Source organism: Pelodiscus sinensis, chromosome 12 (genome assembly GCF_049634645.1).
Source record: "Pelodiscus sinensis isolate JC-2024 chromosome 12, ASM4963464v1, whole genome shotgun sequence".
Lineage (NCBI taxonomy): Eukaryota > Metazoa > Chordata > Testudines > Trionychidae > Pelodiscus > Pelodiscus sinensis.
Window position 1 is genome coordinate 35,908,151 of NC_134722.1, and position 27,165 is coordinate 35,935,315.

The 27,165-nt window shown below is 46.6% G+C and overlaps 1 protein-coding gene across 5 annotated transcripts; it reads left to right on the forward strand.

The window, feature by feature from the left end:
• The first annotated feature begins 539 nt into the window (after positions 1 to 539).
• IRX6 (iroquois homeobox 6) lies at positions 540 to 11,089 on the forward strand. Of its 5 annotated transcripts, none has more exons than XM_075940311.1 (7): positions 540 to 615; positions 6,129 to 6,386; positions 6,738 to 6,847; positions 7,383 to 7,690; positions 8,041 to 8,661; positions 9,044 to 9,157; positions 9,836 to 11,089. In XM_075940311.1, the coding sequence occupies exons 2-6, from the start codon at positions 6,291 to 6,293 to the stop codon at positions 9,154 to 9,156; spliced, it is 1,248 nt and encodes a 415-aa protein (XP_075796426.1). In that variant the 5' UTR covers positions 540 to 615; positions 6,129 to 6,290; the 3' UTR covers position 9,157; positions 9,836 to 11,089. The 5 variants fall into 5 exon arrangements, with proteins under 5 accessions (XP_075796426.1, XP_014428042.1, XP_075796423.1 ...); XM_014572556.3 differs by lacking the exon at positions 540 to 615 and adding an exon at positions 4,589 to 5,098; XM_075940308.1 differs by lacking the exon at positions 540 to 615 and adding an exon at positions 5,232 to 5,365.
• The last annotated feature ends 16,076 nt before the right edge of the window (positions 11,090 to 27,165 follow it).

A 27,165-nucleotide genomic window follows, 5' to 3' on the forward strand; every position in this document is an offset into this window, starting at 1 on the left:
TGTGTAGAAAGAAATGACAGATGTTAGAGATATTATATATATATATATATAGAAAGATTTACAACAATCATCTACCACATCATGGTAACTTAAGTTCTCCCATAAAACATTGCCAACAGTGTGAAAAACAGAATGACAATACAGTTGCTGAAGTGGTTTACTATAATCAAAACAATAAACGCCAATTCCACAATACTTTCTCTCCAAACCTTCATTGAACCAAGATTAGTTCAAGAAGCTATTTACATAAAGTTTATGCTGATGTTTACATATCACAGAAAGATGATTGAATAGTTTTGACATACTGATTCCAGTTGCTAAGTGAGATAACCAGACAGCCTGGTAGCAGTGTTTCAGAAGAACAAGGAAAGATAGAACTTCTGACCTCTTGAAAATCTAGTGGGGGAAGGTAGAACTTGTATTGGTTAATGTGAACATAGCTTAATATCCCAGGTTGGAAGGGTAATTTAAAATGGTCACATGTCTGGCTCTTGTGCACAAAGTATGCTACACAAAGATCTCCAAAGGGCAAGGCAAGGTGCCACAAGTAAACGGAGAATTTAGTTGCTAAAGGCCATTTCTCAAAGCTGCACTCAGCTACAGGATACTTAACAGGTAATAGATTTGTTTTAATATTGATTGTGCTGGGTACAGATTGACAAATATACTGTTTGCATTGATCTGCATTGTGTCTATTATGAGATTGGCTTTGCTGAGGTTTTGATGTTCATTTATTTTTAAGGTCAAGAGAGAGAGGTAAACTTAAACATAGCATTTCTACAATCTGGCTGGATTTATAAATCAAGAGTAAATCAATAATGCCCTCACAATAGCCCCTATGGTTTTTTTCACAAAAAAGGCTGAGCAAAAATTGTTGTTGCTGCTTTTATCAGATAATTTAAGAAAGCATTTTTGTTAGGAAATACTAAATTGGTAATAACAATTGCTGAGTCCAGTGATTTAGAAAAAAATAATTGTATTACTTTATAATTAACATATTTCCCCCCTTTCGGGATTATTGCAATTAAAAAATTAGCAATAATGTTACCCAAAAGTGTTCTTTAATTAATTTTCTTAAATTATTGCAACTGTCAACAATGGCTAAAATGGATCAGTTGCTTGATTGAAAAGTACAGCTTTGGTCAACATTTCACACAAACAGCACTACTTCAGATCATCAACGGTTCAAATGGAAGTCTGGCTTTTTTGTTTTTGTTTCCCCAAGAAATTATAGTCACATTGATTTGAAGATAATTTCAGCTGTTTTCAAGGTAACTGGATACTGCAAGGTTCAGGAACTCAGCAGAGTGGAAGCACAAGAGCTCTCCAGAAGATTAAACATTAGCAGGAGCATTGAAATCTGAGGGGTTAGATGTTGTACCTTCTATACTGGCAAAACTCCCAGAAAGAGCAACTGAAATTAGTGTGGAGAATGGCATTCCATTAACTGGTATTTTAATACACAAAACCCAGATCTCAAAACCAAGCAATTCTTCTGTTATCTTGAATTAGTGGATACCCAGTGTAATTGTAAACAAACAAGGGAAGGGAGAGAAAGCCCTGAACAGCATTTCACACCAACAGTACTACTCCAGATAATCCACAATTATTGTTATGACACTTTCTGCCCACTGAGTGTTAATATACAAAGTAAACACAAACAATCAAATCCTTCGTGAATATCGTGCTCTTTCCAACATACCGTTCAATGAGGTGTCATCAAGGGTAAAAAAGATGTTGTGCTTAAATCCAGACTTTCAAGTAGTGTATACTGTACATTTAAATAATTACTCCAGATTGGATTTAAGTAGTGCAAATATCCTCTCCTTCCCCACATATGTGAGCTTTGAAGCTGGCCTGAAATATAATGGAAGTCTTGGCCTCTGCGTATTACTGAAATCTGTAATATGAGTGTGTTTGGAGACGAAGGATTCTTATATTCCTATTGCCACAAAAGGTGGTGGAAATAGGGCTGAGTCTGGTATACAAGTTGGAGCGGAGCAGTCCAATGCTATACCTGACTGGTGGAAGAATGGCTTGTATATCCTCTTTTCTTCCCTTTTAGTAATTGCAGTAGTGCAACAAATCCAGATCTCCCTACAACTATTCTTGTCACCTTACATTAGAGCCTCGTTTATTCCCACACACTACGGTTGAAATACAACAGCCTAAAGTAAACTTACTTTCCAGGGTCTTATTTACACGTGGAAAGTGTTTAAAGTTAGTTCCCTTGCTCCGTGGAGAGGATTCTTTCTGGCATATTCAATGCAGCTTCCAGCAATAACAATACATTAATTCCCGAGTGAGAAGCGCTGTTTCTCAATAAAAGAAACTTAAACAAAACCAGAATTGTGGGACTTTTTTATTGTTGTTGAAAAGGGACAGCAATTCATCCCAGAGTTTCCCAGAACCTGGGCGTCTGAATTTAGAAGGCGATTGGTGTAAATAAGAGAAGTTTGGCTCGACATGGCTGAATTGCTTTGTGGCTTTTCGCAAACTATCTGTGCCCAAGCTGGCATGGTTAGCGCCGAACCCAAATACGAAATAACCGGTCTTTCTGCAGAGGGTTGGATTGAATTGCAGCCTGGTAACATTGTAGCTAGCCCACATTGCAAACTCTAACGCCACTGCTCTGGCTGCAGCGAGAGCCAACTTTCGATGCATGCAATTTGGAGGCAAGCTTTCGGGCTTGCTTGCACAGTTTCTGCTTGCAAACTTTGAAAAGGTTGCGAGCAGAAGGTATTTCTACCTGACTGAGCGCGTCTCGTTCCCTGAAGGAACAGGTTAATTCTGTTGATTCTCTTTTGGTGCGGGCTTCTTTGCTTCCTGCGGATCAGCTCTAAAGCGAGCGCTGTTTGATCCGGTCCCGGCTTCACTCGCGGCTCTCTAGCGCCACCCTTAGAGAATCGGCGCAACTGCAGCCAAGATTATTTTATTTATTATTTGTCAGTTCCTATCCCCAACTTCAGAAGGGCAGCAGAAGAAAAGGAAAGCCAGCTTTCAGCGTGACCTCTATCTGCCCTGATCCCCAGCCTAAGGAAGCGCAGGCAGTAGGGTTAATTGGCTTGCTTCCACCACCACCCCCAATATGCCACTGTTCATAGCTACGCCACCCGTCTCTTGCAAGCCGGGTGTGGAACTCTCCGTTCCAAATTGCAGCGAAGGCACCGTTCACACTGGATCTGGTGTGTGTGGAATGCTCCCTGACGACAAAACCGGTAGAGAAACGGGTTTGCACAAACTAACTAGTTTGAGAGGCCCTGCAACAGACCTAGGGAGACTGGATGCTATAATTATCTTTTTCAATGAGAAAATAAATCTATCCCCTCTCCCTCCCCGGAATTTGTCAAATTGGTGGCTCACAGGGACACGGAACCTCGTCCCCCACCGCTCTTCATGCACAAGATATCAGATCCGGTCAGAGAGTGCGGGACCATTATTCCTGTCGGGGGAGGGGCAATTGGCCTTAAAATGCAGTGTATTTTCTCCTGGAGAGAAATCATCTGCCGGGCAGTTGCGGTAGTACACGACCTGAAAACCTCCTGATTCCCCTGCCCCTCCCTCCAAGATCTCACCTCAAAGGCAAATTTGCAATGTGTAAGTTGCTGGTTAAACAAGGGCATTTCCATTTGTTAATTGATGCAATTACGCCTTAGTGGTAATGGGCAGGCTGGTCTCCAGGCAGCCATCAATCACCCTCCCATTGACCTGTCAAAGCTCCCCCTCCCCCTTCCCCTCCATTCATTCCTATTGGGACCGTTTCAGGATCTAATAGAGAAAAATGGATCCCCTGCTCATCATTACTTAGTGAGGGACCCTTGGGCCAGGGAGCGGGCTAGCTCGAGCCAGAGGAAAGACATCTCCGGGCGCTCTTCGCCTCCCTGCTTGCTGATCATGCTGTTGTCTTTTCAGCCCCCCTTTCCCTCCCGCATGTGTCAGTCCCACCTCATTTATGGAGTCCAGGCGTCTGTCCCTCTCCTGCAAGCTGCAGGCGCCTTGAGCAGATTTTTTTTTTTTTTTTTGCCCCCTTCCACTCAGGGCCACTGCAAAGGGCAAGAGGATGAATTTATGTGGATTTCCGCCTTTGCAGCACGAATAACGGACTCGGATGCAGAAATTAGGGCTGGGGAACAGACAACCCCAGATGAGCATAAAGGGGGGGGGGGCAGGGAGATGGAATAATTAGCACAGAGGCAGACACATATTAGAGAACTTGTTCAAGAGTCAGGTACATTTGCTGATCCCCCTGGCAGACAGAATGGAGCAGCATGGTTAACTCCTGTGTACCGCATCATCCCCCTACCCCCACCCCGCACTACCTGCAAACGCCTTTTCTTCCTCTTTTTCTTTCTTTGATGCTCCAGGGCTGGGGGGGGGGGGGTCTGTCTGGGGGAGAGAAGCGAAACGGTCCGTGTTACACTTTAGTGCGTGGAATAAGTTTTTTTCTTTACCCCCTCCCCTCCCCCGCTCAAGTTTCAAAATCAAAATCGGGCTGGGGTTCTAACGCGAGCGGGCGAGAGCCCAACCGCACAGCCTTTCAGGTCCCTGCCTTTGACGTGCACAACATTAAAACAACATGGAACAAGTGTTGAGTGCAGCTGAGATGTTCGCGATGATTGGCAAAGATTGTTATAGCCTTGCCGGTGCTGTCGTTGCGGGATTACTATGACGTCACTTTGATACTCTTCCATGGATGAATGCTAAAGAACTATAGAGCAGAAAATAATACAACAAGCAGGCTCCATATCCCCTCCTTTCTTTTAAACTCCCCTTTTCAGTTAAAGCCTCCATACATTGGGGTGATTTTTCTATATAAACATATACAGTCCTAAGAATGATGGGAGGTGGGGGAAGCCTTCCTTCAGGCTCCATACCTCATGCCTCAGATGCCTGGCTGCTTTTCTTAAATGCAACCATCTATAATTGAAGGGTGGGGGGGAAGCCCTACGTGGAAGTGTGTATGTGAGAAGGTACAGCTTGAAGCGGGGGGTTTAGTTACAATCGATCTGGGGGGGGAGGAATATTGCTTATGGTTCAAAAATAAGGAGCAGCTATGTCCTTCTCTCAGTTTGGATACCCTTACAGCACCACTTCGCAGGTAAGAGAAGAGAGCACTCACTTTTCATCAGATTCCGCTGCTGCATTCCAGATGTCTTGTTCCCTTCCCCCACCCCCTTGCGAGAGTCTGTTTAAAGGGCACATCTGGAGGCTTTTTAAAAAGTGTGTTCGCTCTGTGTGTGTGTGTGTGTGTGTCGCTTGTGTTATTCCAGGATTTTGAAAAAAAAATAACAACAACGCTCAGTTTACAGGGCAGGGAACCAACCAGACCTGTCACTGCTCTGTTTTAAGGGCAAAAAAATTCTAGGTGCAGCTGATTTACAAATCTGTATTGATCTATAACCTATGTTACTCACTTAAAGCTTTCATTGAGAGGCGCAGCGTAAGGCATTGGCTTTTGCAGGCGCTTTTCTGTGTGGTGTTAGCCTCGCAGGCTGGTTGTTGTGCACCTATAGGAAGTATTTGGCCAGAGCCTTTGTTTGCCGGTTCATATTATTATATATTGTTATTGTGTGCTTTATCCGGGCCATGCTCCTCCGTGTTGCCTCTAACTGCCTTTGCTTAGAATGTGTTGGGTTTTGCCGGACGACTTCCAAAAGTGCCCCCCAATGAACTAAATTGCTGCTATACCGTAAATGGATCCATAATTTATTTTAGTTGGATTATTTATACACCGGGATGATCACTGCAAGGTTTTCTTCCCCTTGTTTAGGCAGTTGGCTTCTCCTGTGCCTTTAAACGCAATGGAATCACTTGCCTAGTCCATTGTCAAGTTATCTGTAATCGCAACTTCTTGCCTTAAAAAAACCCGTGTAGGTGACTAAGGTGTAAGGAGTTTTACGCCGATTTTTTCAACATTTCTATGGGAATGGCTTCCGTAAAGTTTTGCCAGTTTTGATTAGTTACCCCCTAGATCACACACGCTTCCCGCTCTGTTTATTTCTAATTTCCCTTACTTAGCTGACACGCCTTTGTTTGGAGAAGGCTTCCCCCCCCCCCCAGCTCTGTATTCTTGAGGGGGGGGGGCAGCGCGTAAAATAATCGCCTTGACCATCCTTTCCTCTCCACAGTTTTTTGTGTCTGCCAGCCCCAGTACGACTTGCTGTGAAACTGCCTCCAGATCGGTGTCGGATGTTTCCTCGGGATCTGCCCAAGCAGCTACTATTTGCTGTCCCTCTTACGAAAACAGGCTGCTGGCCAGCACTCGGACGGAGCTCAATGCAGCTCTGGGGATGTACAGCTCTCCCTATTCAGCAGCCGCCGCGAGTCAGGGCTATGCCAACTACCTTCCTTACAGTGCAGACCCACCAGCTCTTTACACCACACTGGTGAGTAGAAGCCCAAAAGAGCAAGCTTGGTCCAGTGTCCGGGAGCTTTTATTCTAGTGCTGCCTCTGGGCACGGGGGAGGGGAGGGGAGCAAGGGGGGCAGCTAACCTGCAACAGGCGACAAACTTGTGCTCTAGGACTTGAGGGAGGAGGCAGAGTGAGAGAGGAGAAAAGAGCAAAAGTAGTAAGACAGTTGCACCGTCCTTCTGCTGTAAAAGCAGCCGCGGGGCCCGTCAGGACAGCAGGGGCAGCAAATGATTAGAATGCAGGGTGATTAATTCAGAAAAGTGGAGGAATTTCCTATTTTAACACCTTCAATTTTAACGTCAAAAGCTGCTGCTTTCCCTTCCAGACGCCTCAGTATGAAATTAAGGATGGCACCAGCAGTTTGCATTCGGGAATCGCTCAGCCTGCTGCCTTCTACCCCTACGATCATTCCTTAGGGCAGTACCAGTACGACAGGTAAAACCCCTTTGATCTTCTGCGAATAGCATTAATATCCCTCTGCGATGCAGCAACAGACATCAAAAAACCCCGGGATTTTCTAGCTGACAACTGTTATACAAAGAATCTAAGCAACCGGCTAACAGCAGTCATCTAAAATAAAACTTTGCCGCTAATCTCATTGGTAATTGCAGTGGTAATCAAGTCCTAGGAAAAGGCAAATTGGATTAGCAACATCTGCTGCTAAAGTGGTGACACGTGGTACTCAGTATTAAAACTGGGTGTAGCCGTCTGCTAATGACCTCCCAACACAGGGTGAACTGGAACCGGGACGTGATCTCAACTTAATTACGCCCTCTCCTTCCCTTGTCCTCTTTGTACCGGGAATAAAGGCACCAGTGGTCTTTGAAAATAGCAAATAGCTCATTCTAGCCAATACAAACCGGGGAGGTTGTATTTGTTTACCTTGGGTAGCTTACTAGTAAATTTAATTTTGTTCCACTTCCGCATGTTCCCCTTCATTGATATTTCTTCTTTAAATATTTCATGGCAGGTATGGGACAGTGGATTTCAGTGGCTCAGCCAGGCGTAAAAATGCCACTCGAGAGACAACCAGCACCCTCAAGACCTGGCTGTACGAGCACAGAAAAAACCCTTATCCCACCAAAGGGGAAAAAATCATGCTGGCTATCATCACCAAAATGACACTGACCCAAGTGTCTACTTGGTTTGCTAACGCCAGACGGAGACTCAAGAAAGAAAACAAAATGACCTGGTCTCCCAAGAACAAAGCAGGGGAGGAGAGAAAGGAGGAAGGCAAAAGGGAGGAAGAGGAATATGGCACAGAAAATGAAGGCAAAGGTAGGGGCGGGAAAGGCCATCGAGGACAAGTGACTTTGAATTGGCTTGGGCTGGCTATTCTGGTGGGATACATTGATTTCTTTTTCTTGATAGCAAAGCTTTCACTAGGAGGGTGTTTAAAGAACAAGACAAGAGACAGATCCTCCCCTCAAAGACACCGTAGCACACTCCAACGCTGTAGGAAGTTGCATTAAAAGTCACTAGGTAACAGGCTCTACAAAGCATCCCTACAGACACAAATTGACTCTCGGGGATTTACATCTCGCCTTGCACGCACACGTGCACGGTTCTTATGTCCTTTCACTAGATCACTAATATATTTGTTCCCCCCCCCTCCTTTATTCTAAAAGCAGATCAGAAAAGCTTCAAGGAAGAAAAGGACCTGAGGCTGAGTGACTTGGACGACTTGGACGAGGATGAGGCAGACAAGACAGAAAGTGACCGGAAGAATGCACACCAGGCGGCGTCCAGCGCCAGCGCTGCTGCGGCCGAGTCTGAGAAAAGTGACTGCAGCATGACCCCACCCATCAATTTTCACGCTCTCCCCTGTAACAGACCCGTGCCGGGGCCAGGAGGAGACTTCTTAGAGATCGTGGGGCAAAGGGCAGCCCACGTGGTGGGCACCATTAGTCAAGGGCGGCAATACGACACCACAGACAAGCCCCGAATCTGGTCTTTAGCTCACACAGCAGGTGCCAATGTTCTCGTGGGCCCCCCGGCCGCTCAGCAAAGGACAGCGAGCCCGGACTGTGTGCTGGGCAGAGGAAGGCACCCGGTGTCTGGACACAGCCCGGAGGCGAGACCCCTCCCGAGTCTCCGAACCCAGCCCACAGCTGACGGGGCGTTCGAAGAACGGCCACAGCCCACCAAGATTTTTAGAAACTCCACTTTCAACCTGCAGTCAATACAGCTAAGCTGTGCTTCCTATCCCGTGCTGGGGGAGACGTGCCCGTATTCTTCAGGCGCTGAAGGTACTTCCATATTTCTCTTCATCCTGATGGGGGGAATGGACCTGCACGGGAAACACGCAGCTAATCCTAAACATATGACCTCCTTTCCCATTAAAGCTTCTGTTTCCGTTCCAACACGTTTACAACACTGATCACATGAAAAACAAACCGTTCTTCTTGCTAACGGAGCTGGGTACTGGTCCTGATTATTGTCTGCGACTCTGTAAACTTATTCTAGTACAACAAGCCCCTGGCTGGGGTGAGGGAGTGGGGCATGGGCAGGCCGAAAGAGGCTTGAAATGATTTCAGAAAGCTGGAAAGCCTTTCGGCGTAGGTCAGACAAAGCAAATGTACGTTGTGAAGCGTCAACATTTCTTATAAAAATGGTTGTGTCTATACGCAGGGTTTGGGAGAAGTGTGAAACCCAACCAAGGAGCCATAGATCTCAGTGAAGGTTGTGTAGTGCAGCATAAAGATAAACTGAGAACAGCTTTTAGGCCAGTGCTGAAGAGGTGAGGTAGGTGTCTAACTTTCCTGCACACTAAACCATTTTATGGGCTCCTCACTAGGATAGTAAATATGAAATATGTGCTAGGGCCAATCCCTCCTATGTTTTGTAGTGGATACTGTTTCCCTTTCAAAGTATTATAAAGAGATTATACAAAACCACAGGATCCCCTTAACTAGCCTAACTTCGTGTGTGCATCTGACTGATGTGGCCTATTAAAACAGCCCGACTCTAACAAACTACGTGAGTTTATTGGTGTGCTTAGGAGTTGAGAGGTTATTACATCTTCTGACACCTTTGTGGGAGAGAGAGGAGAGACGTTGGCTACAGCGAGTTTGGCGGGGAGGATGGACGGGGAGAGGATAAGAACAAAGAAATAATAGTATCTGTGTTCTGCTTTCCAGGGAAATGTCTCCCAGGACCAGCAACTATTCTAGTAAGTTAGTTTAAAATGTCATGTGAGCACACACAGATAATGGGGTCCAAATCTGTCTTTTCGGCAAGCAAGTTGCCCCGAGACATTTACTGTTCCTTCTCTCTCCCACCCCAATGTTGCACCTAAGTTTAGTTTTGCAAGGGACTCCATAATTTAAATCCGACACATTGAGATGTTTTCATAGCCTGCTAAGGCACGGGGCGCTTGACGAGTGCCAGTGAGCTTTTTAATCACTTTTCTTTCCTTCTCAGCAGGTTAGCCCAGCACTTTTGGGAGACTGAGTATCTAAAGTTCTTGGCTTGAAAAATCTTCCGCCAACAATGTTGATCTCTGCGCCTTGAAAGCGTTACATATGACTGCGGCTTCCCTTCTTCCATGAGGAAGCGATCATAACTTATGCACAACTTGCTTTAAAAATGGATGAGACTCACCTTCTTTCCCCCCTCCCCCAAGGAAAGAGAGCGGAGGAACTGTCATAAATTATAGACCTCGTCTCATGCACTGGATCATTGTAGTTTCGCACAAGTTTACAAAAGAGTTCTCCATGCCCGCCACCCCACCTCTGTCACTCCAAGTTTGAACCAACCCGCTTCGAGAACCATCGTGGTCAATGTGCAACTTCGTAATTTTGTAATATACCTGTGATTAGCGTGGTTAAGAGACCAGTCTTCTACTTTAAAGACATTGTCTTTAAAAACAACAGACAACCAAGCCTACATTCCCTTTCATTCCTTCTCCCTCCCCCTTTCTTCCTCTGGTAAAGTATGTTTGTAAATCCTATGGTCTCTATTGTTCTGATGAGCCAAAAGACGGGGTGTTGCAAAAGAAATTCGACGGGCAGTTTATTTTCTGTCATTGTATATTGCTGAACGTATTTTTAAGAGTCTAATTAAAATCAATCAGCTGACGGTGAGAGAGCCGTCTTCCAAACTTGAGGAAGTTATGTCTGAGCTGCTCAAAGGTCTGACAAATAGGAAAAATGAGGGATTTCTCTCCCCCCGTGTGTTGGCTTTGCCCTGTTTTTTGAAATATCCGCCCCTCCTCCCAGACGTGCATGCTGGGGAAAATGTTGGGTGCCCCTACCACTTTAAAGTCTATCAAGTGGTCTGGCGTGGCAAAGTAGGACATTGTTAGCGGTCATCACCATAATTCAGTTAAAAGAGCAGTGCTGAACTTTACAAGGCAGACAAGAAAGGGAAACTGCATCGCTGCATTATTTCTGTTTAATTAAAAGTGTCATCAAACACTTTGTGTTCAGACTAATAAACCACGCAGGGATGAGGAAAGAATGTTCCTTTGTTCCCTGTCTCTAGAAGCAGTGGCAATAATTTAAATTAATAACTGTGGTAATTAAGAGGTCATCTATAGATCAACCCGATACTAGCTATTTCCAAGTTCACCGAGGTCAATATTTACATTAAGTCATTTGTGGTCAATAGAGTCCAATGAATTCTGCCTTAATAAATCAGGGAAATCAATCTTGAATATCGAGTAGAGTTCGGTATGTTTACCAAAGGCTACTAAGACAAGTGGGACTGCTCAGGGGAGCGCCTACATGTTGTCACGGAGGAGTGAAGTGTTTTACCGGAATGAGGAACTGAAGATCAATGGGAAGAGATCAAGAAGAGGGATTGGAGGTGGTTGGTGTGACACTCCCACGCTGTAGGGCGGGGTTGTGTCTGTGATGATGTAGGTGTTTTCCCTCTTTAGTGGCAGTTTCACACTTGGACAGTAGGACAACTGGGCTAAGTAACTATGATATACACACACTAGATGTTTGAGTTAATCATGCCTTCTGAGCATGAAACACGCAAAAGAAACAAAAAATGTTGTGTACGATCTCTATATATTCTCACACACTGATTTTAATGTGCAAAATGTATGTCCTGTTTTCTTTTTATTGTACATATTCCAAAAGTGCATATATTTTAATGTATTTCCCGTTATTTATAAAAATCTCCGCTCTTCTGCTGAAAAGCAGCGCGGAGTTTTGTGATGAAGACCGTAAGTAAAAAAGGTTACCCTCAGTTTCGTGGTCCAGTCGCCTCAATCCTTTCTTCGGCCCTGCCGAAGTGAACACGGCCGGGTATGCCCCTTAACGAAGTTTACTTGCAATTTAAACAATCACCCCCGTGGGATTGTAATTGAAGCTATTTCAAGTGGCCTATGCCGAGGCTACCGCCTGGCTCCTGTGAGCGCAACTTCATAGCTCTAATTAGAAGTAACAGACAGCTCATTCTGGACGATTTACTAATCGCACATTAATCTTAATAGGAATTTACTCTCAATATCCATAGAGTTCCTCATTGAGACCGTAATGACCCCTGCAATGCGATCAAACTGCTTCCATTCGCTTTGTAATTGGAGAGGCACCGACAGATCTTGCACCTTTACAGCTCTGCTGCGACTTCTGATTGAAAAATAGAGCGGAGAAATCTTGATTCCCTTGCTTAAGCCACGCAGGACTATTCTATCGCCTCCGTCCCCACTATGGATCTCGGCACCGATTGCCTCTTAAGTTCATTTGTGTGGACCCTGCTTTCGCTACAGGCTTGTCTCTTTCGGACAAACTTTCGCTCTAGCGAGAGATTTTGCATCTCGTGAAAAATGGTGTTTGTTTTGAATGCCAAGGTGGCTCAGAAATCGTTTTTTTTTTATGCCCACCATACAACACAATCCACCTGTCCATGGAGGCACGGTGTGTCGGGGGAGAATCAAAGAATTCACCGATCGCCCAGGTAGCACGGGCTGAAACCAGCAGAAGAGGGAGGAGTGCATTGCCACTCGCCAGGCATTTTCCAACGTGCTCCCTGGAGGTACAAAGAGGACTTGATCGAGGTTTGTGCTACTCCCACATCCCCCAGGCAGGCTGCTTTTACACTTTCTTGTGCATTCTTGGGGAAACCCCAGCCTCGCAGGAGCAGCAGGCTGTTGCAGTGACCTGCAGCTTAGAGGCAGGGAAATTAAGCTGCGAGAAGATAAACATTATTTCAAGTCGGATTTGAAGGATTAGTGCTTGTAATAAAGAGTATTAGGCCCTTTGGGAGTGTTCTTGCAAGTCGATGTTTTAGTCCCTCCCCTCCCAATTCCAACCGCAGAGAGGACAGGTGTTTTCTGAGCTTGGAAAAGCAGCAGAGGTGCATTTTTGTCCACAATTGGCCCTTTATTCCAAGGCCGGGAGCTTTTTTGAGTCTCATCCTCTCCCTCCGCTAAAAATCTCAGCCTGTTCTCCCGACGGGCTGTTACTTCCAGTCTTTCTAGGCAGCTGTTTCACGCTCGCAGTTACGGAGAGGATTCATGGGGAGGGGGGCACCTCGATAGCTGGCTTTGGCAGCATCCCCTGAGAATATAAACCTATGGACTCCCCAAGGTCTGTCCCTCGGCCCGAGCTGCCTCACCAGCGCCTTCCTCCGAAGGCTGAAGGCCTTTCGCTCACTCGGGGAGGGAACCGGGACAGTCCCCAGGGCCTCGCACATGGCTCTGGCGTTGCGACTGAAAACCGGCCCTCGTTGGAAGTCAGCGGTTGACAGCCCGGACCCGCCACACTCCTCCATCCAGCTGAGAGAAGCGGTGGCCGCTGGGGCTGGCCAGTGTGGACGCTCGGGAGAGAACGAGCGACAGCCAAAGCGAGGGCGCTGCGCAAGGAAGTTGGACCGCCTGGCAAATAGGCTATGGGGTTCCAAGCAGCCCCGATTCCATTGACTTCCTGGCTCCTCTAACTCTGTGTCAAGACGACATGTAACAAACCCCGACAATCCCAGCCACTGGCTGGAGATCTTACGTAACACAGTAGAAGAGACCTAGTTTAGGGGCAAAGCAATCAGCCTCCATCAGTACGTGGGTCCTCGATACCATACCACGCCCACGTCTTTCTCTTGAGTCCTCTCCAGATTTTGGAAACTCATTTGTACCCCACGAATCTAGACACCTCCATTTCTATCTGGTCGGAAAGATTAGGTCCGGACTGAAGATTAAGGGATGCTTAAACACGTTGGTATGTTTTAAGGGCAGGAATCGGAGACTGAATTAAGATGACCTGCTGTGAGTCTTAAGATTTTATATATATATATATATATATATATATATATTGCACTTCTTTTTAATAAAAGGTCAAGCGAGCCCGATGCAGATTATGCAGGCAGCTCAGAACTGCCTACAATCTGCCCATCCCGGCAAGATATGTATCGCAAATCTCTCAAAATATAATCTTGGGGAATCATATTCCGAATACTGTTTTGATTAAAAAAATCAGAGCAGGGATTGATGCAGAACTAATATGAAAAGCAGGGAGCACACACCGGAGCGCGCCTTCATATTTAATAAAAAATAACATAATGGGCTCGCCCAGATTTTAAAGGAGCAAATTCAAAGCATTAAGCACGATAATAAACATATACATATTGGATGAGCTTTATTATGAACCAGATTTTTGATAGGAATCAGCATCAGTAAAATGAACTCTATGGATTTTCCTGTCCCACTTGTTCGCTGTGTTGTGGAAACAAAAGATCACAGGAGGTTATTACAACAGAAGAAGAAAGTGGAAGTTGTGTGGCTCAGTCGTACAAGCTACTAAGATCCCTTAGGTCCTGCTGATTTTAATACTGGGGGCGGGAGGGGAGCTCAAAATTAGCCAGGCTCGGGCCCCTGAAGAACTGTACAGTCCGGGTATGAGGTGGGAGTGAAGGCAAGCCCAAGCCAGACTGACTTTAGAAGAGCAGCTGGTCGATCTAAAGCCAAACGCAGCATCGAGTGATAGGAACAATGACCAAAGAAATACCTCAGATTTATTTGGCACACAAGGAAAGAAACAGGGAGAGGGGCGAAAAAAATTAGATTCCTTGATTAAAAACCGCTTGCTGAAGGGTTTGTCTGCCAGACGGCGGAGACTCTAGCAGACAGCCTTTTTTACAGGCAAAATAAATGAAAAGCTGCCCTTTGTTCCACAACACTTCGACTCAGGGTACTCTTGTACCCTGGCTACCGCAATATTTATCATGACGTCCCCTACAGACAGCAGCCCGTGACGATTAAGGTGTGGCCACCGTCTACCTGCAGTTATAGTCCTCACTCCAAGGGGCGGCAGGCTGCCATAGGACTGTACCTGTAAGAGATTTAAGTTACATTCACCCCTGCTCATGCTACATAGCAACCAACACCCGTATTACTACGTCGTCTTGAAACGTCATGGACAACCAAGCACTATTGCTCCCCTCTCTAGAAATCTGTGCATCTCACGTTAGCACATTTGATGTGTCCTATGATAATGTCATAGCGTAGATGCTCGAGCCGGTTTGAGGGCTACCAGGAGAAGCCATTACAAGATCACCGAAATAAAAGCTAGTTTAAATATATGGGATAATGTGCTTTCAGTTGATGGCATACAGTGATAGCGAATGTCAGTGTTATCCCTTTCTGTGAGGTACTGTCTGGTGACAAACATCCCCTCCTTGTGCCTGTTTGCGTGACACCTTGTGACACTGTGGGCAATTTGCCTCACCCCTTAGATCAACAGAAAAATGAAGCTGTGACAGACCGACTAAACCAGTACAAAGTTCAGTTGTATGTAAAGGAGAACAGTTTGGCTGTTTAGCTTTCACCCACGCTGCACACTTACAATGCCAAATCTTATTCATGAACAGCCTCCTCCAAACTTAAACAGACCTACCAGCTAAATATTGGATGGAAGCAACATCTCTGAACAGCAACAACCAATCCATAACGTGAAGCCTGCCATTTAAAGGCGTCCAGATTAAAATAACGCTCCAGTGTTTCCCTTCGGCCAGGACAGACATGGTTAGTGCTTTGACAGTAGCTGGCAAGAATCAGGACACCTACAACAAGCAGATCACTTGGGAAGAAGCCACCCCAATGCCTTATTTGGTTCCTTCCTACGCAGAGATCAAGTTCACCGGGGTGTTGGACTCACCCTGCGGAATCACACCACACACCAATAGCTCGGTTTGAAAGCAGATGAAGCCTAGTCTATGAAACCTGCCAGCGCGGGAAGTTACCCTCTGACTAGAGAGTTTCAATACGGTTCAATCACTGTGCGTGGGGGGAAGCCCCACCACTACCCAAGACAATTCTCCTCCGGGAGACACCGAACACAAGAGGCCCCTCGTGACTCTGGGGGACCTTTCCCCGATTGAATGTCCCTTCGTCCTGCCCCGCCCCGCCAGAGCCTGGGTCGTTGCTGAGGAATTTCTCCTGCAGTGGCGCCTCGGCGGGGAAGCCGCCTAGCGAGGAAGCGCCGCAGCCCGCGTGTGACTGGGCTATCTCCCTTGTCAAGATACGCGACGCCCCATCATTTGGCTTTAACATGCTCAGAGGGGGGAATCTCCTCTTATCGCCCCAGCGCCAGGCCCCGGGCGCGAGCTCCGGATGTCCCCCTGCCTTCCAGAACGTCCAGAGTCGATACCATAGTTCACGAGTTTGCAGCCTGTCAGGGCGCATTGTTCCCCAATTAGTGAACACGCCGGTACGAGAGCGGCCCCCCTCGAGGATTAGCTCTCCCCTGGGCCGCGGCCGGAGGGGCCTGGAGCCGTTGATTGATGCGTCCCACGCTGGGTTGGGAAGTGGAGAAAACAGCGTTTGTGCGCTAATGGCTCCGGGTCCCAGCGCGGGCGAGGGCAGGCGGCTGCACACTTCATTACGCGCAGTCAAAGAGCGCGCTGGAATGTGTGCCTGGCTTTGTTCGCGCGGGTCCCCTCTCCACTCGCGGGGCTCCGCAAGCCCCGCTAATGAAGTTTTGTCCAAGATAATTATCGGGTCCAGGGAGCCCGCGATGAAAAGCCGCCTTTGTGCGGCTCCGCAGCCACTTGCCGTGCCCTCTGGGCGACCCAGCCTGCCTGCGCGCTGATACCAGGCAGGGCATCTGACCTGCCAGGGGGCTGCCCCACGACCTACTTCTGCAAACTGCCCAGGGGCCACCTCGCTCTCCCGAGCCGGCCAGGACAGGAGGGCTGCTGCTCTCTCCAGGCCGAGCAGGGCTGGGGCAGACGGGAAAGACACACGGGGGAGGGGAGAGCGTCTACACTGGGCTTGGTTGTATTTTAATTCACATTGAGTATTAAGTCCGGGCTTCACAGGTGGTGCCCGGGCTAAACGCCACTAGAAACAGACTTCCATACAGGTGGGATTCACCTCGATGCAATTCGGGGAGGTCAGTCCCGTTTCTCACTCATCCTTGGGGTTAGCCCCGCTAGAGCTAGCCAGGTGGAAACTACAATGCCTTGTCGCCACCCGAAAGGCTGATAAATCCTGCTAGCCCTCAACAATACACAGGTATATCCACAGCCCCTGGGAGTCTACACGTCTACACTGGAGTTTAGTCTGGTTCAGCAGCACTGGAACAATTTGTGTAGTGCCATTGGACCAAACTGTACCCCTCGTAGAGGATGGAAACAACTTCATGCCAGGGGGTGCTGCAGCAACCCTAGTTCCAGCATCCAAGGCCTCGTTCCATGTAAAATGCTGCTGGTCAAGTGTAGACAGGAATTGGCAGGTGGGACAATTCTCCTAAAGGATCATAGAACAAGAGAACTGGAAAGGGACCTGGAGAGATCATCAGATCCAGTCCCCTGCCCTCAAGGCAGGGCCAAGCACTGTCTAGATTATCCCTGCTAGAAGCATCAGGCTAGTACAGTGTTTCCCAATTTTATTTGTGCATGGAACCCTTTTAAATTGGAAAGAGTTTTGCAGAACCCCTAATAACAGTCTAATATATGGAGCCGAAAAAGCAGACCACAAATAAGTAAGGATAATAATAAACAAATTCTATACAAGGTCATGAGATCAACATTTAGTTTAATTGTACATATTTAAAAACAAAAATCACATCATATTAATTATTATCTTTTTAATCATAAAATCTTATTGTAATGGAATTTTCTCATGGAAGCCTTATTTTCACTTTGCAGAACCCCGGGGTTCACAGAAAACCATTTGGGAAACACTGGGCTAGTATAACAACGGAAGAATCAGTAGCAATCAATGTGAAGTTTCTTTTGCAAGCGAAAGCAGTACCTTTTTTTCAAGTAGCTGCAGGCCAATTATTGCTATCATGCAGTGGTTCCCAAACTTTTTGGCATCACGCCCCCCTTTTTGATTTTTGAAAAACTCTCACTTCCCTCCCCCCAAAATAGCAGCAAAATTGTTGATCAAAAAAAAAAAAAAAAAAAAAAAAAAGGAACTGAGTGGGGCAGCAAAACTTGATGGGGGGGGGGGGGGAGGCTGGGTCACCTTGCATCCCCCCTGGAACACACACCCCAGTTTGGGAACCCATGCTCTAATGGTTCTGCTTTCTCTAGCTAGGTGGGGAAAGGCTTTTAATTATATAGAAATGGAAGGCTGTGTTAGCAAAATTAGTTCAACAACTAACACTCACCATCACAGATACAGAGCCAACCTTGGACCAGCTTCACTTCCAACCTGCCAGGCCAGCCCTCATTGCCTAATGGTGACCAGCATCCTAACAGTTAGCTGCACTCTGCAGAGTCAGGGGATAATATTTGGCAAGAGAGACAAAGTAGTGTGTATGTACAAGAAAAGTGAAACAGAGCAAGTATAAGGATAATTGAGTTTGCAGCCTTCAGTGAAAACTGAAGAGCCCAGTTGGCCAACTCAAGAATTGCATTTTTATATTGCAACCCTTGACTCTATTAACAGTGCTGATGGCAAAATTAAACTGAGGGGCTGTCACACACCACAGACTCTGTGGGCTGAGCATGTAGCAGATACCTGAGGCTCCTTCCCTTCCTCCAATTCCCCATCCACTCCCCTAGCTCCACGTGTGTCACCCTCCCATTTTAAGGGCTCTTTACAACTCTCCCCCAACATCAAGGCACCCATACCCCCTTCCCCCATAGCATGGTCTCTGTGTATCCTTCCATACATACTCCAGCCTCAATTCCCACTCTCCATTTCCTCTCCTCGCCTCTAAGGGTGCATTTACACTGCACCATTATTCCGGAATAACAGCTATTATTCCAGAAAAAACAATTTTAGTGTCCACACAGCAGTTGCATTATTTCAAAAGAAAATCGGAAAAAAAAGAGGGATTTTTCCGACGTTGGTAAACCTCATTCCACCAGGAATAATGCCTCTTCCGAAAAAGCTCTTTTGGAGGAGGTTGTGTGTGGATGCTCCACTGCTTCTATGTCTAATTAGGTTCTCATCAGGGCCATTCCAAGTTATTCGTCCCCAGTGCCTTCTGGGGCTCTTAATCAAGATAGCACATCCACATTAGGGGAGCCTGCCTCGGTTTCCCTGTAGTGTGGACACTCTATTTTGAAATAAGATATCATCTGGAAGATATCTTTGGGAATAGCTTTTTCCAAAATAAGCTTGCAGTATAGACTTACCCAAGGTCCCTCCTTTTGTCACTCTGTCTCTACTTCTCCTGATTCTGGATACTTACTTCTACACATGGACCACCTCTGCTTCCTTCATCATCTCCTTCCTTCATCACTACCTCTCCACACATCTCAGTCCCTTCCATGTCCCCACTGTAGCTTCCATCCTTCCACTGTCCCCTTTCTGAGTCTCTATTTCCCTTCCATTGCCACCAACATCACTTTCCCACACTCCTCTGGGTCCCTGCATCCCCTCCTATTTGCTCCCAGTCCTTTCTGGTCCCTTGCTTTCTTCCCCCTCCACTTCCCTTTCAGGTTCTTGCTATCCCACACTGCTGCCCTATTCCTGTAGTTCCTGCTGCTTCCCCCTTCTGCTCTTGATCCCTCCGCAGGTCCCTAGGACTCCACTTTGCTCTCTCTTCCACAAACTCTCTCTGTAGGATTTTTATTTCTGACAGACAATGCTCCACCCATATGCATAAGTAGCACCTGGAGACAGCAGCAAAATTCCTTTGCCTACACCAACAGGCAGCATGCTTCCCCAATTTCCCTCTCAGGCTTTTCTGGTATTCCTCTTTGCATCAAAATGCAAGAGGGTTATGCCTGCTGATGCCTTGAGCATACCAGAAATGTTGGGATTGAGGAGATGCCATGTTCCAAAGTTATTGTGTTACAAGCTGCATAGTGCCATGGAAGCAAATGTAGATAAACAACAATTTTCAAGTAAGTTAAAACCAGCCAAAAACAAATAACTCCAAAAACAACATCACAGTGAGCTATTGATTCTGATAAGTCCTGCCAAACCCTTCAAAGCTCCAGCTTCATATGCTTACAAACAGACCAGACAGCCACAGTATTGTGTGGTCATGTCTGAAAGCTATGTTAATGACAACCTTCCCTGGCAGGCCCATATGTGGGAGGAGGAAAGGGAGGTAGAGGGGGAAAGGGTATAAAAGCACCCCTCATGGTCCCCCAAGTAAGCACGCTCTGGCCAGCCAGGGGAAGGCTGGGGCTGATTTCCCAGCTTACTTGGAGGACCATGGAGGGTGTGGTCCACATTTACAAAACAAGCAAACACCCCCACCCCAGAAATTCCTGCATACGGGCCTGCCTGGTGTTAGCTACACTTGTTAATTCCTCTCAGGTTAGCCTAGGTGGAGTGAGAGTGATCACACTGAGAAATAACACTTGAGATGCACAATGTGATTCGCAGCAGAGAAGACTAAGCCCCTGCTACACCAATCACCCTGGTGCCAGCAGCACTCAAGCTTCAATAGCCAACCCCCATCCCCACATGGGCCAACTACCTCCACCTTAAAACACCTCTTAACTCAGCCATAGGTACGATATGGCCAACGGGCAGAATCCAGCCTGTCAAGCCTCCAGATCTGTCTCATGAGCTACCCTGCCAGGACCCTCAGGCACTGAGTAACCAGCTGCTTTTGAGCAGCCCTGCTCCGCTTTAAGCAATTGGCTGTTCCCTGTAACTCTCTGCTGTGAACACCAGGGGGAGCGGAGACTTCATATGCTGCCCCCCAGCCCTAGCAAAGTCTCTTAGCTCCCATTGGCTGGTTTTCAGGCAATAGGAGCTGAGAGATTTTGATGGGGGGCAGGGACAGTGCGCAAAGCCTTTCCCTCCCCCCAGTGCCCAGAGCAGAGTGCCACAGGGAGCAGTCAGACACTTGGAGCTGCCCAGGACAGTGGCATGCAGAGAGCCTGCCTCGGGGTCCTGCAGGGTCCTGCAGGTATGCTGGTCAGGAACTGCCTAGGTAAGCACCTCCTGACCAGAGTCTGCCTGTCTCCCCAGATCCTCCCTCCCTGCATCACCACTCCCTCCTCCCCCAGTTCATCACCCAGACCCTCTGCATCCCCATTCTCCAGGTCAGAACTCCCTCCCAGATCCTGTCCCTCTACCTATAGCCCTCCCCCAGGCCAGAATACTTGCCTGTGCCCATACCCTCTCCTGGACTCTGCACCCCAAGATCCTGCCCCAGATTACAACCCCTTCCTTCACCCAGGCTCCCTTGTAGACCCCACACACTCACCTGCACCCAGTCTCCTACCATGAGCTCCCTTCTGCACCCAGCCTTCATCCCAGGCACCATACTACCTCCATAGAAAAGTGAGGCCCTTGACCACTTCCCAACATCTTGGCCCCCTCTCAAAAATTATTGCCCACGACTGACTTATCCTGAGCTAGAAATTTGTGCCAGGGGCCAAGAGTCAGGTTAAAGGCAACACCTGAATTATACCTCTTGCTAACAACGCAGTGAAGTCAAAGCACTGAACTCTAAACAAACTTAAAAAGAACAAATAGTCTAACAGCTCCTTAAAGACCAACAAAACATGTAGATAGTATCATGAGCTTTCGTGGGCGCAACCCACGGAACACTACGGGCTCGTCTACACTGGCCCCTTTTCCGAAAGGGGCATGTTAATTTCACAGGTCGTAATAGGGAAATCCGCGGGGGATTTAAATATCCCCCGCGGCATTTAAATAAAAATGTCTGCTGCTTTTTTCCGGCTTTTCGAAAAGCCGGAAAAGAGCGTCTACACTGGCCCCGATCCTCCGGAAAAAGCGCCCTTTTCCGGAGGATCTCTTGTTCAAAGTAGGAATAAGAGATCCTCCGGAAAAGGGCTTTTTTCCGGAGGATCGGGGCCAGTGTAGACGCTCTTTTCTGGCTTTTCTAAAAGCCGGAAAAAAGCGGCGGACATTTTTATTTAAATGCCGCGGGGGATATTTAAATCCCCCGCGGATTTCCCTATTACGACCTGTGAAATTAACATGCCCCTTTCGGAAAAGGGGCCAGTGTAGACGTAGCCACCTAGTTTGTGTGATTCTCTCAAGATATTTTTTCATTTAAAAAGAGGTGGGAGATGTCTTTAATACATGTTAGCTAATAGAGCTAAAGGCTTTAACTTGGATTAGCTTTTTGAGTTAAAATCCAGTGGAGCGTGGGGTTTAGCTCGAGCTGCTATCCACATTAAAAACTAGAGTGGTCTTTTTCTACACTGTTTTAACCGGAGTTAACTAATCCAGATTAAAGAGTAAAAGACACACAGTGAAGACAAAGGCTTTGTCCACACTAAGCAGCTTTTAGTGACACAATTCTGTTACTACAACCATGTCACTAAAAGTCGGGCAGCGTAGTCACCATGGGTACATCTAGACAGCGGCACTATTCCAGTATCCTAAAATAGCATTTTCCATGTTTTTGCAACAAGCCCATTGTTTCGAAATATGTTTGAAATAACGGGCTTGCTATTCCAACATCCTGGTCAATCTCATTCCACAAGGATTAAAGGACTTGTCAGAATAGTGTTCTATTTAGAAATGTGGTGGTGCTGTGTAGACACCACCACATTTCAAAATAGACTATCTCAAAATAAGCTACATAATTTGCATAGCTCGAATTGCATAGCTTATTTTAAGCTACATGGTGCTGTATAGATGTACCCATAGGCCAACAAAATACTGCCAAGCCCCAATTAGTTCTGCTGACAAAGCGCTGTTCACACCCGCACTTATTGTTAGCAAAACTTTTGTCTTTAATAGGGCATCATTTAAAAGTTTTGTCGTTCAGTTGCCAGCGTAGATATAGCCTCAGAGAGATGATCTAGCTCCACTACAAGAGTTTGGGCAAGATTTAAGAATGCCTGAACAAAGTGATCCAAAACCTTGTTGCAACCAGGTGGTAACACAGCTGAAAAGAGTTTGGGGGTTAGTGGCTCACAAGTCAACATGATGGAATTGCAAAGAAGGCTAATCTGATTCTGGGACACGTTAGTAGGAGCGATGAATGTAAGACCCAGGAGGCAACTGTCCCACTCTACTTTGCATTGGTGAGGCCTCAGCAGGAATATGGAGTTCTGTTCTAGGGATGCCAACTCTCCCAACCACATGGACTGGATACTATTTGAGGCAATGGCATCCAATTTAGGAGAGTTAGCAACCCTGTCCAATTCTGGGTGCTGCACACTAAAAGGGATGTGGGAAAACTGGCGAGAGTCCAGAGAAGAGCAACAATGAAAAGTTCAGAAACCTGACCTATGAGGAAAGATTTTAAGCCATGGGCCGGTCTAGTCTTGCAAAAAGATAACTGAGGAGGGAGCTAATAACAATCTTCAAATACAGTAAGGGCTGTTATAAAAAAGGACTATGATCAGTTGTTCTCCATGTCTATTGAAAGTAGAATAAAAATGAATGGGCCATATCTACAGCAAGGGAGATTTAGGTTAGATAGTAAGAAAAACTTTCTAACAAAAAGCATAATTCAATTCTGGATTGTGGAAACTGTATCATTAGACATTTTTGGAATACAAATTGGACAAACACTTGTCAGGGCTGATCTAAGTGCACTTGATCCTGCCTCAGGGCACGGGGATGTACCTGACTTCTTGAGGTCTCTTCCAGTCCTACATTTCAAGTGATCAGACTAAACAGGCTCTTCCAGTCTTTTGAAAGATGGAGTCCTTGTCAGAAAAATGAAAGAAATAGGAACTCTTTACCTATCACAAGGGGTAAAGAGAGTTCCAATTTCATCGGTATGGATGAACTTGTCCTACTATTGGCCTTTACCTGCCAGCTAGTCCTTCATCCGCCTTTTTAGAAAGGCATGTCCCACACTTTGGAAGACAATTAATTAAAGGGATCATATTCATAATGGCCCCTTGCTGGGTTTAAAATCCATGAATCTTTGAGACAGGGACTCCTGGACTCTCAATCTGCCACTGCTGCACAAGGAAGCTTGGACAGCACACTTTACATCCAAATCCTGCTCACCTTACTCAATCTAGTAAATAATTTTATTAATTGAACATGTTCAACTTTCCCCACTATGTATTACAGGGATAGTATGTATCTGCCAGGCAAAGATTTGGTGGTGTCTAACGGAAGCTTTTAAAGTACTTCAGCAGCCTCACATGGAGGTTGCTAGATTAGAAATAATTATTAGGGGATGTAGCTGTTGTTCTGAAGCAGTATATATGGTGAGTGATTATTTCAAGCTGATCTAAACCCAGTGTGGGCTGCTCCTTGTGCCAGGTGTCATTTCAGGACCAATGCATCTGTTACTGGGATTTTTTTTAAACCTACTGTTCATCTGAAAATAAATCACAGACCAGAACAGGTGGATAACAATCTGGAAATATTTCATTATTTATTTAATCTGGATTCTTTTTCAATCTACTTAGCACGACAAATACTTAAAAAAAAACCTGAATCTGAAAACTGGATTTTTTCATCAGAAGAGGAGAAAAAAAAAATCCCGATACACTGTTCTACTTACATCAAGATGTCATCTCAATTATCTTTAGTAACACATTGGTAGTTTCTGTTCTTTTGAAAGACTTGAAGTAATAGAAAAAAGTACTCAAGAAGAAATCCAACTAGAAGATCCCCTCTTTTTCTTGTAATAAGCTTTGTAATGTTTTATATCTTATTTTCTTACCCTTTTGGGGAGATTCTTTGAGAAATAAATTGATATATATATATTCACTGTAGAGACCATACACATGTACATCTCAAAACCATTAAATGCATCGCCTGGATTTTATAGACACATAAAGCAGCCTTAAATATGGCTGAGCTAGCCAGTGAAAAAGTTTCCCAGATTTCTTCTACAGTAGTAGTCCCCAATCTTTTGGGGCTGCTGGGTGCCCGGGGGTGGGGCTGCTCACAGGCCACGGGCTTGGGGGTGGAGCCAAGCATGCGCCACATGCCAGGGGCCGGCAACGGAATGTGCTACGACCCTGGGCAGGGGCTGCCCAGGCGCCGCATGCCCGGGGCTGACAGTGGCATGTGCCGCGACCCTGGGCAGATGCCGTCCAGGCCGGCACCAGCATGTGCCGCAACCCCGGAGCAAGGGCCACCTATGCGCCCGGCGTCTGGGGCCAGCACTGGCATGTGCCACAACCCCGAGGCAGGGGCCACCCAGGTGCTGTTCCGCGGGTGCACATAAATGGCCTGGAGGGTGCCATGGTGCCCGTGGGCACCGCGTTGGGGACCACTGTTCTACAGTCTCGACATCCGCTATGATGACTTTGCAGAACTGATGGCCTTTCCCAGATAGCCAAATAAGTTGCCTATTGCTGAATCCCAGAGGAAGGAATAATAATAATAATGAAGATTGCCTATCTCCTAGAGCTGGAAGGGACCTTGAAAGGTCATCGAGTCCAGCCCCCTGCCTTCACAGCAAGACCAAGTACCATCCCTGACAAATTTTTGCCCCAAATCCCTAAACGGCCTCCACAAGGATTGAACTCACAACCCTGGGTTTAGCAGGCCAATGCTCAAGCCACTGAGCTATCCCTCTCACCTTTTAGGGGTGTGGGCGGGTTGGAATCACCATGGCTATGTCTAGACTGGCCCCTAATCAAGTAGGAATAAGAGATCCTCCAGAAAAGGGCTTTATTCCGGAGGATCGCGCCAGTCTAGACGCTTTTTTCCGGCTTTTCCCCAAGCCAGAAAAAAAGCGGCGGACATGTTTATTTAAATCCCGCGGGGGATATTTAAATCCCCCGTGGATTTCCCTATTCTGACTTACCTGCTTTGCATGACTTTTCCGGAATTAGGGGCCAGTCTAGACGTAGCCCATGGATGTCTAGGAATTGGCAAAGGAAATGGTTCTTGAAATATGTCTTTTACTTTCTGCACCCCAGTTTTAGACTGAGAGCAACTAAGCCAGATCAGCATGTCCAGCCTTTTTTATTTGGAGAATGATATTTTCTCTTGTGCACTGAGGCAGTAGCTGGCCTTTAAAATTCGCCAGCCTTTTGCTCACCTGTTGGTTTCCTTAATAAGCACTATGTCTCATAAGACACAAATGCTAAGTTAAGTGACTGCCTTCTAGAGAAAAAAAAGGAAGAGGTACCCTACAGAAAATTAAAATCCTCCCTCTGCCAATTCTTGCTACATAGGTGGGAACATGTATTATATTGTCAGTACATTAGATCTGACAATTTCATAAAAGCAAATAATGTAAAAATATTTGTTTAAAAAGAAGTATGCACCTGGGAAGGGTACAAAAGTGTCAGCCATTAAACACACTGCTATGAACATTATCACTCCCACAGACGTCAGGAGTTATTAATACCTGAGGGTATGTCTACACTACAGCACTAATTCGAACTAACTTAATTCGAATTAGTTAATTCGAACTAAGCTAATTCGAACTAGTGTATCTAGACCTAAAAACTAATTCGAATTAGCATTTTGCTAATTCGAACTAGCATGTCCACATTGAGTGGACCCTGAACCTATGTTAAGGATGGCCGGAAGCAGTGCCGGCAGGGCATCAGATTAGGACTTGGAGCGTGGAGCTGCTGTCTCAGGCTAGCTGAGGGCTGTGCTTAAAGGGACCCGACCCCCACCCTGGACAGACAGTTCTCAGGGTTCCCCGCTCGCTTGTCTAACTCAATGAAGGACAGCAAAGCAGTCCTGGCTTGGAGTGCCCTGAATGCCCACACTCGGCACATCACAGCACTCTGCCATCAGCCCGGCTGAACTTGCTGCAGGCTGCCATCCGGCGGGGGTGGGGTGGTCAATCAGGGGGCTGCAGGAGAGCGTGCACCCCGAAGAGTCCGCAGAGCCACCCCAGTCCTCCCCATCGGGGACTCGTACCCCATTCCTCCCTCACCTCCTTCCACTTACCCCTCCCTAGCCCCCTTTCCTGATGTACAAAATAAAGGACACGTGTGTTCAAAAATAGAAACTCTCTTTATTGAACAAAACTCGGGGAGACTGGGAAAAGGAGGTGGGAGAGAGGAAGGGAGAGGGTGGCAGAGGGGAGGAGGAAACCTGGGAGGAGGGAACTGGAAGGGGGAAGCCAGGGGTAGAAGGAGGAGGGAAAGTATCAAACTATGGTACCCCATATCTTCAGTACTGTGTTCAGATGTGATCTCCTCACCCCAGAAAAGATATTTAGGCCTTGGAAAAGGTTCAGAAAAGGGCAACTAAAATGATCAGGGGTTTGGAACAGGTCCCATATGAAGAGAGGCTAAAGAGACTGGGACTTTTCAGCTTAGAAAAGAGGAGACTGAGGGGGGATACGATAGAGGTCTATAAAAGCATGAGTGGTGTGGAGAGGGTGCATAACGAAAAGTTCTTCATTAGTTCCCATAATAGAAGGACTAGAGGACACCAAATGAAATGAATGGGCAGTAGGCTTCAAACTAATAACAGAAAGTTCTTCTTCACAAAGCAAATAGTCAACCTGTGGAACTCC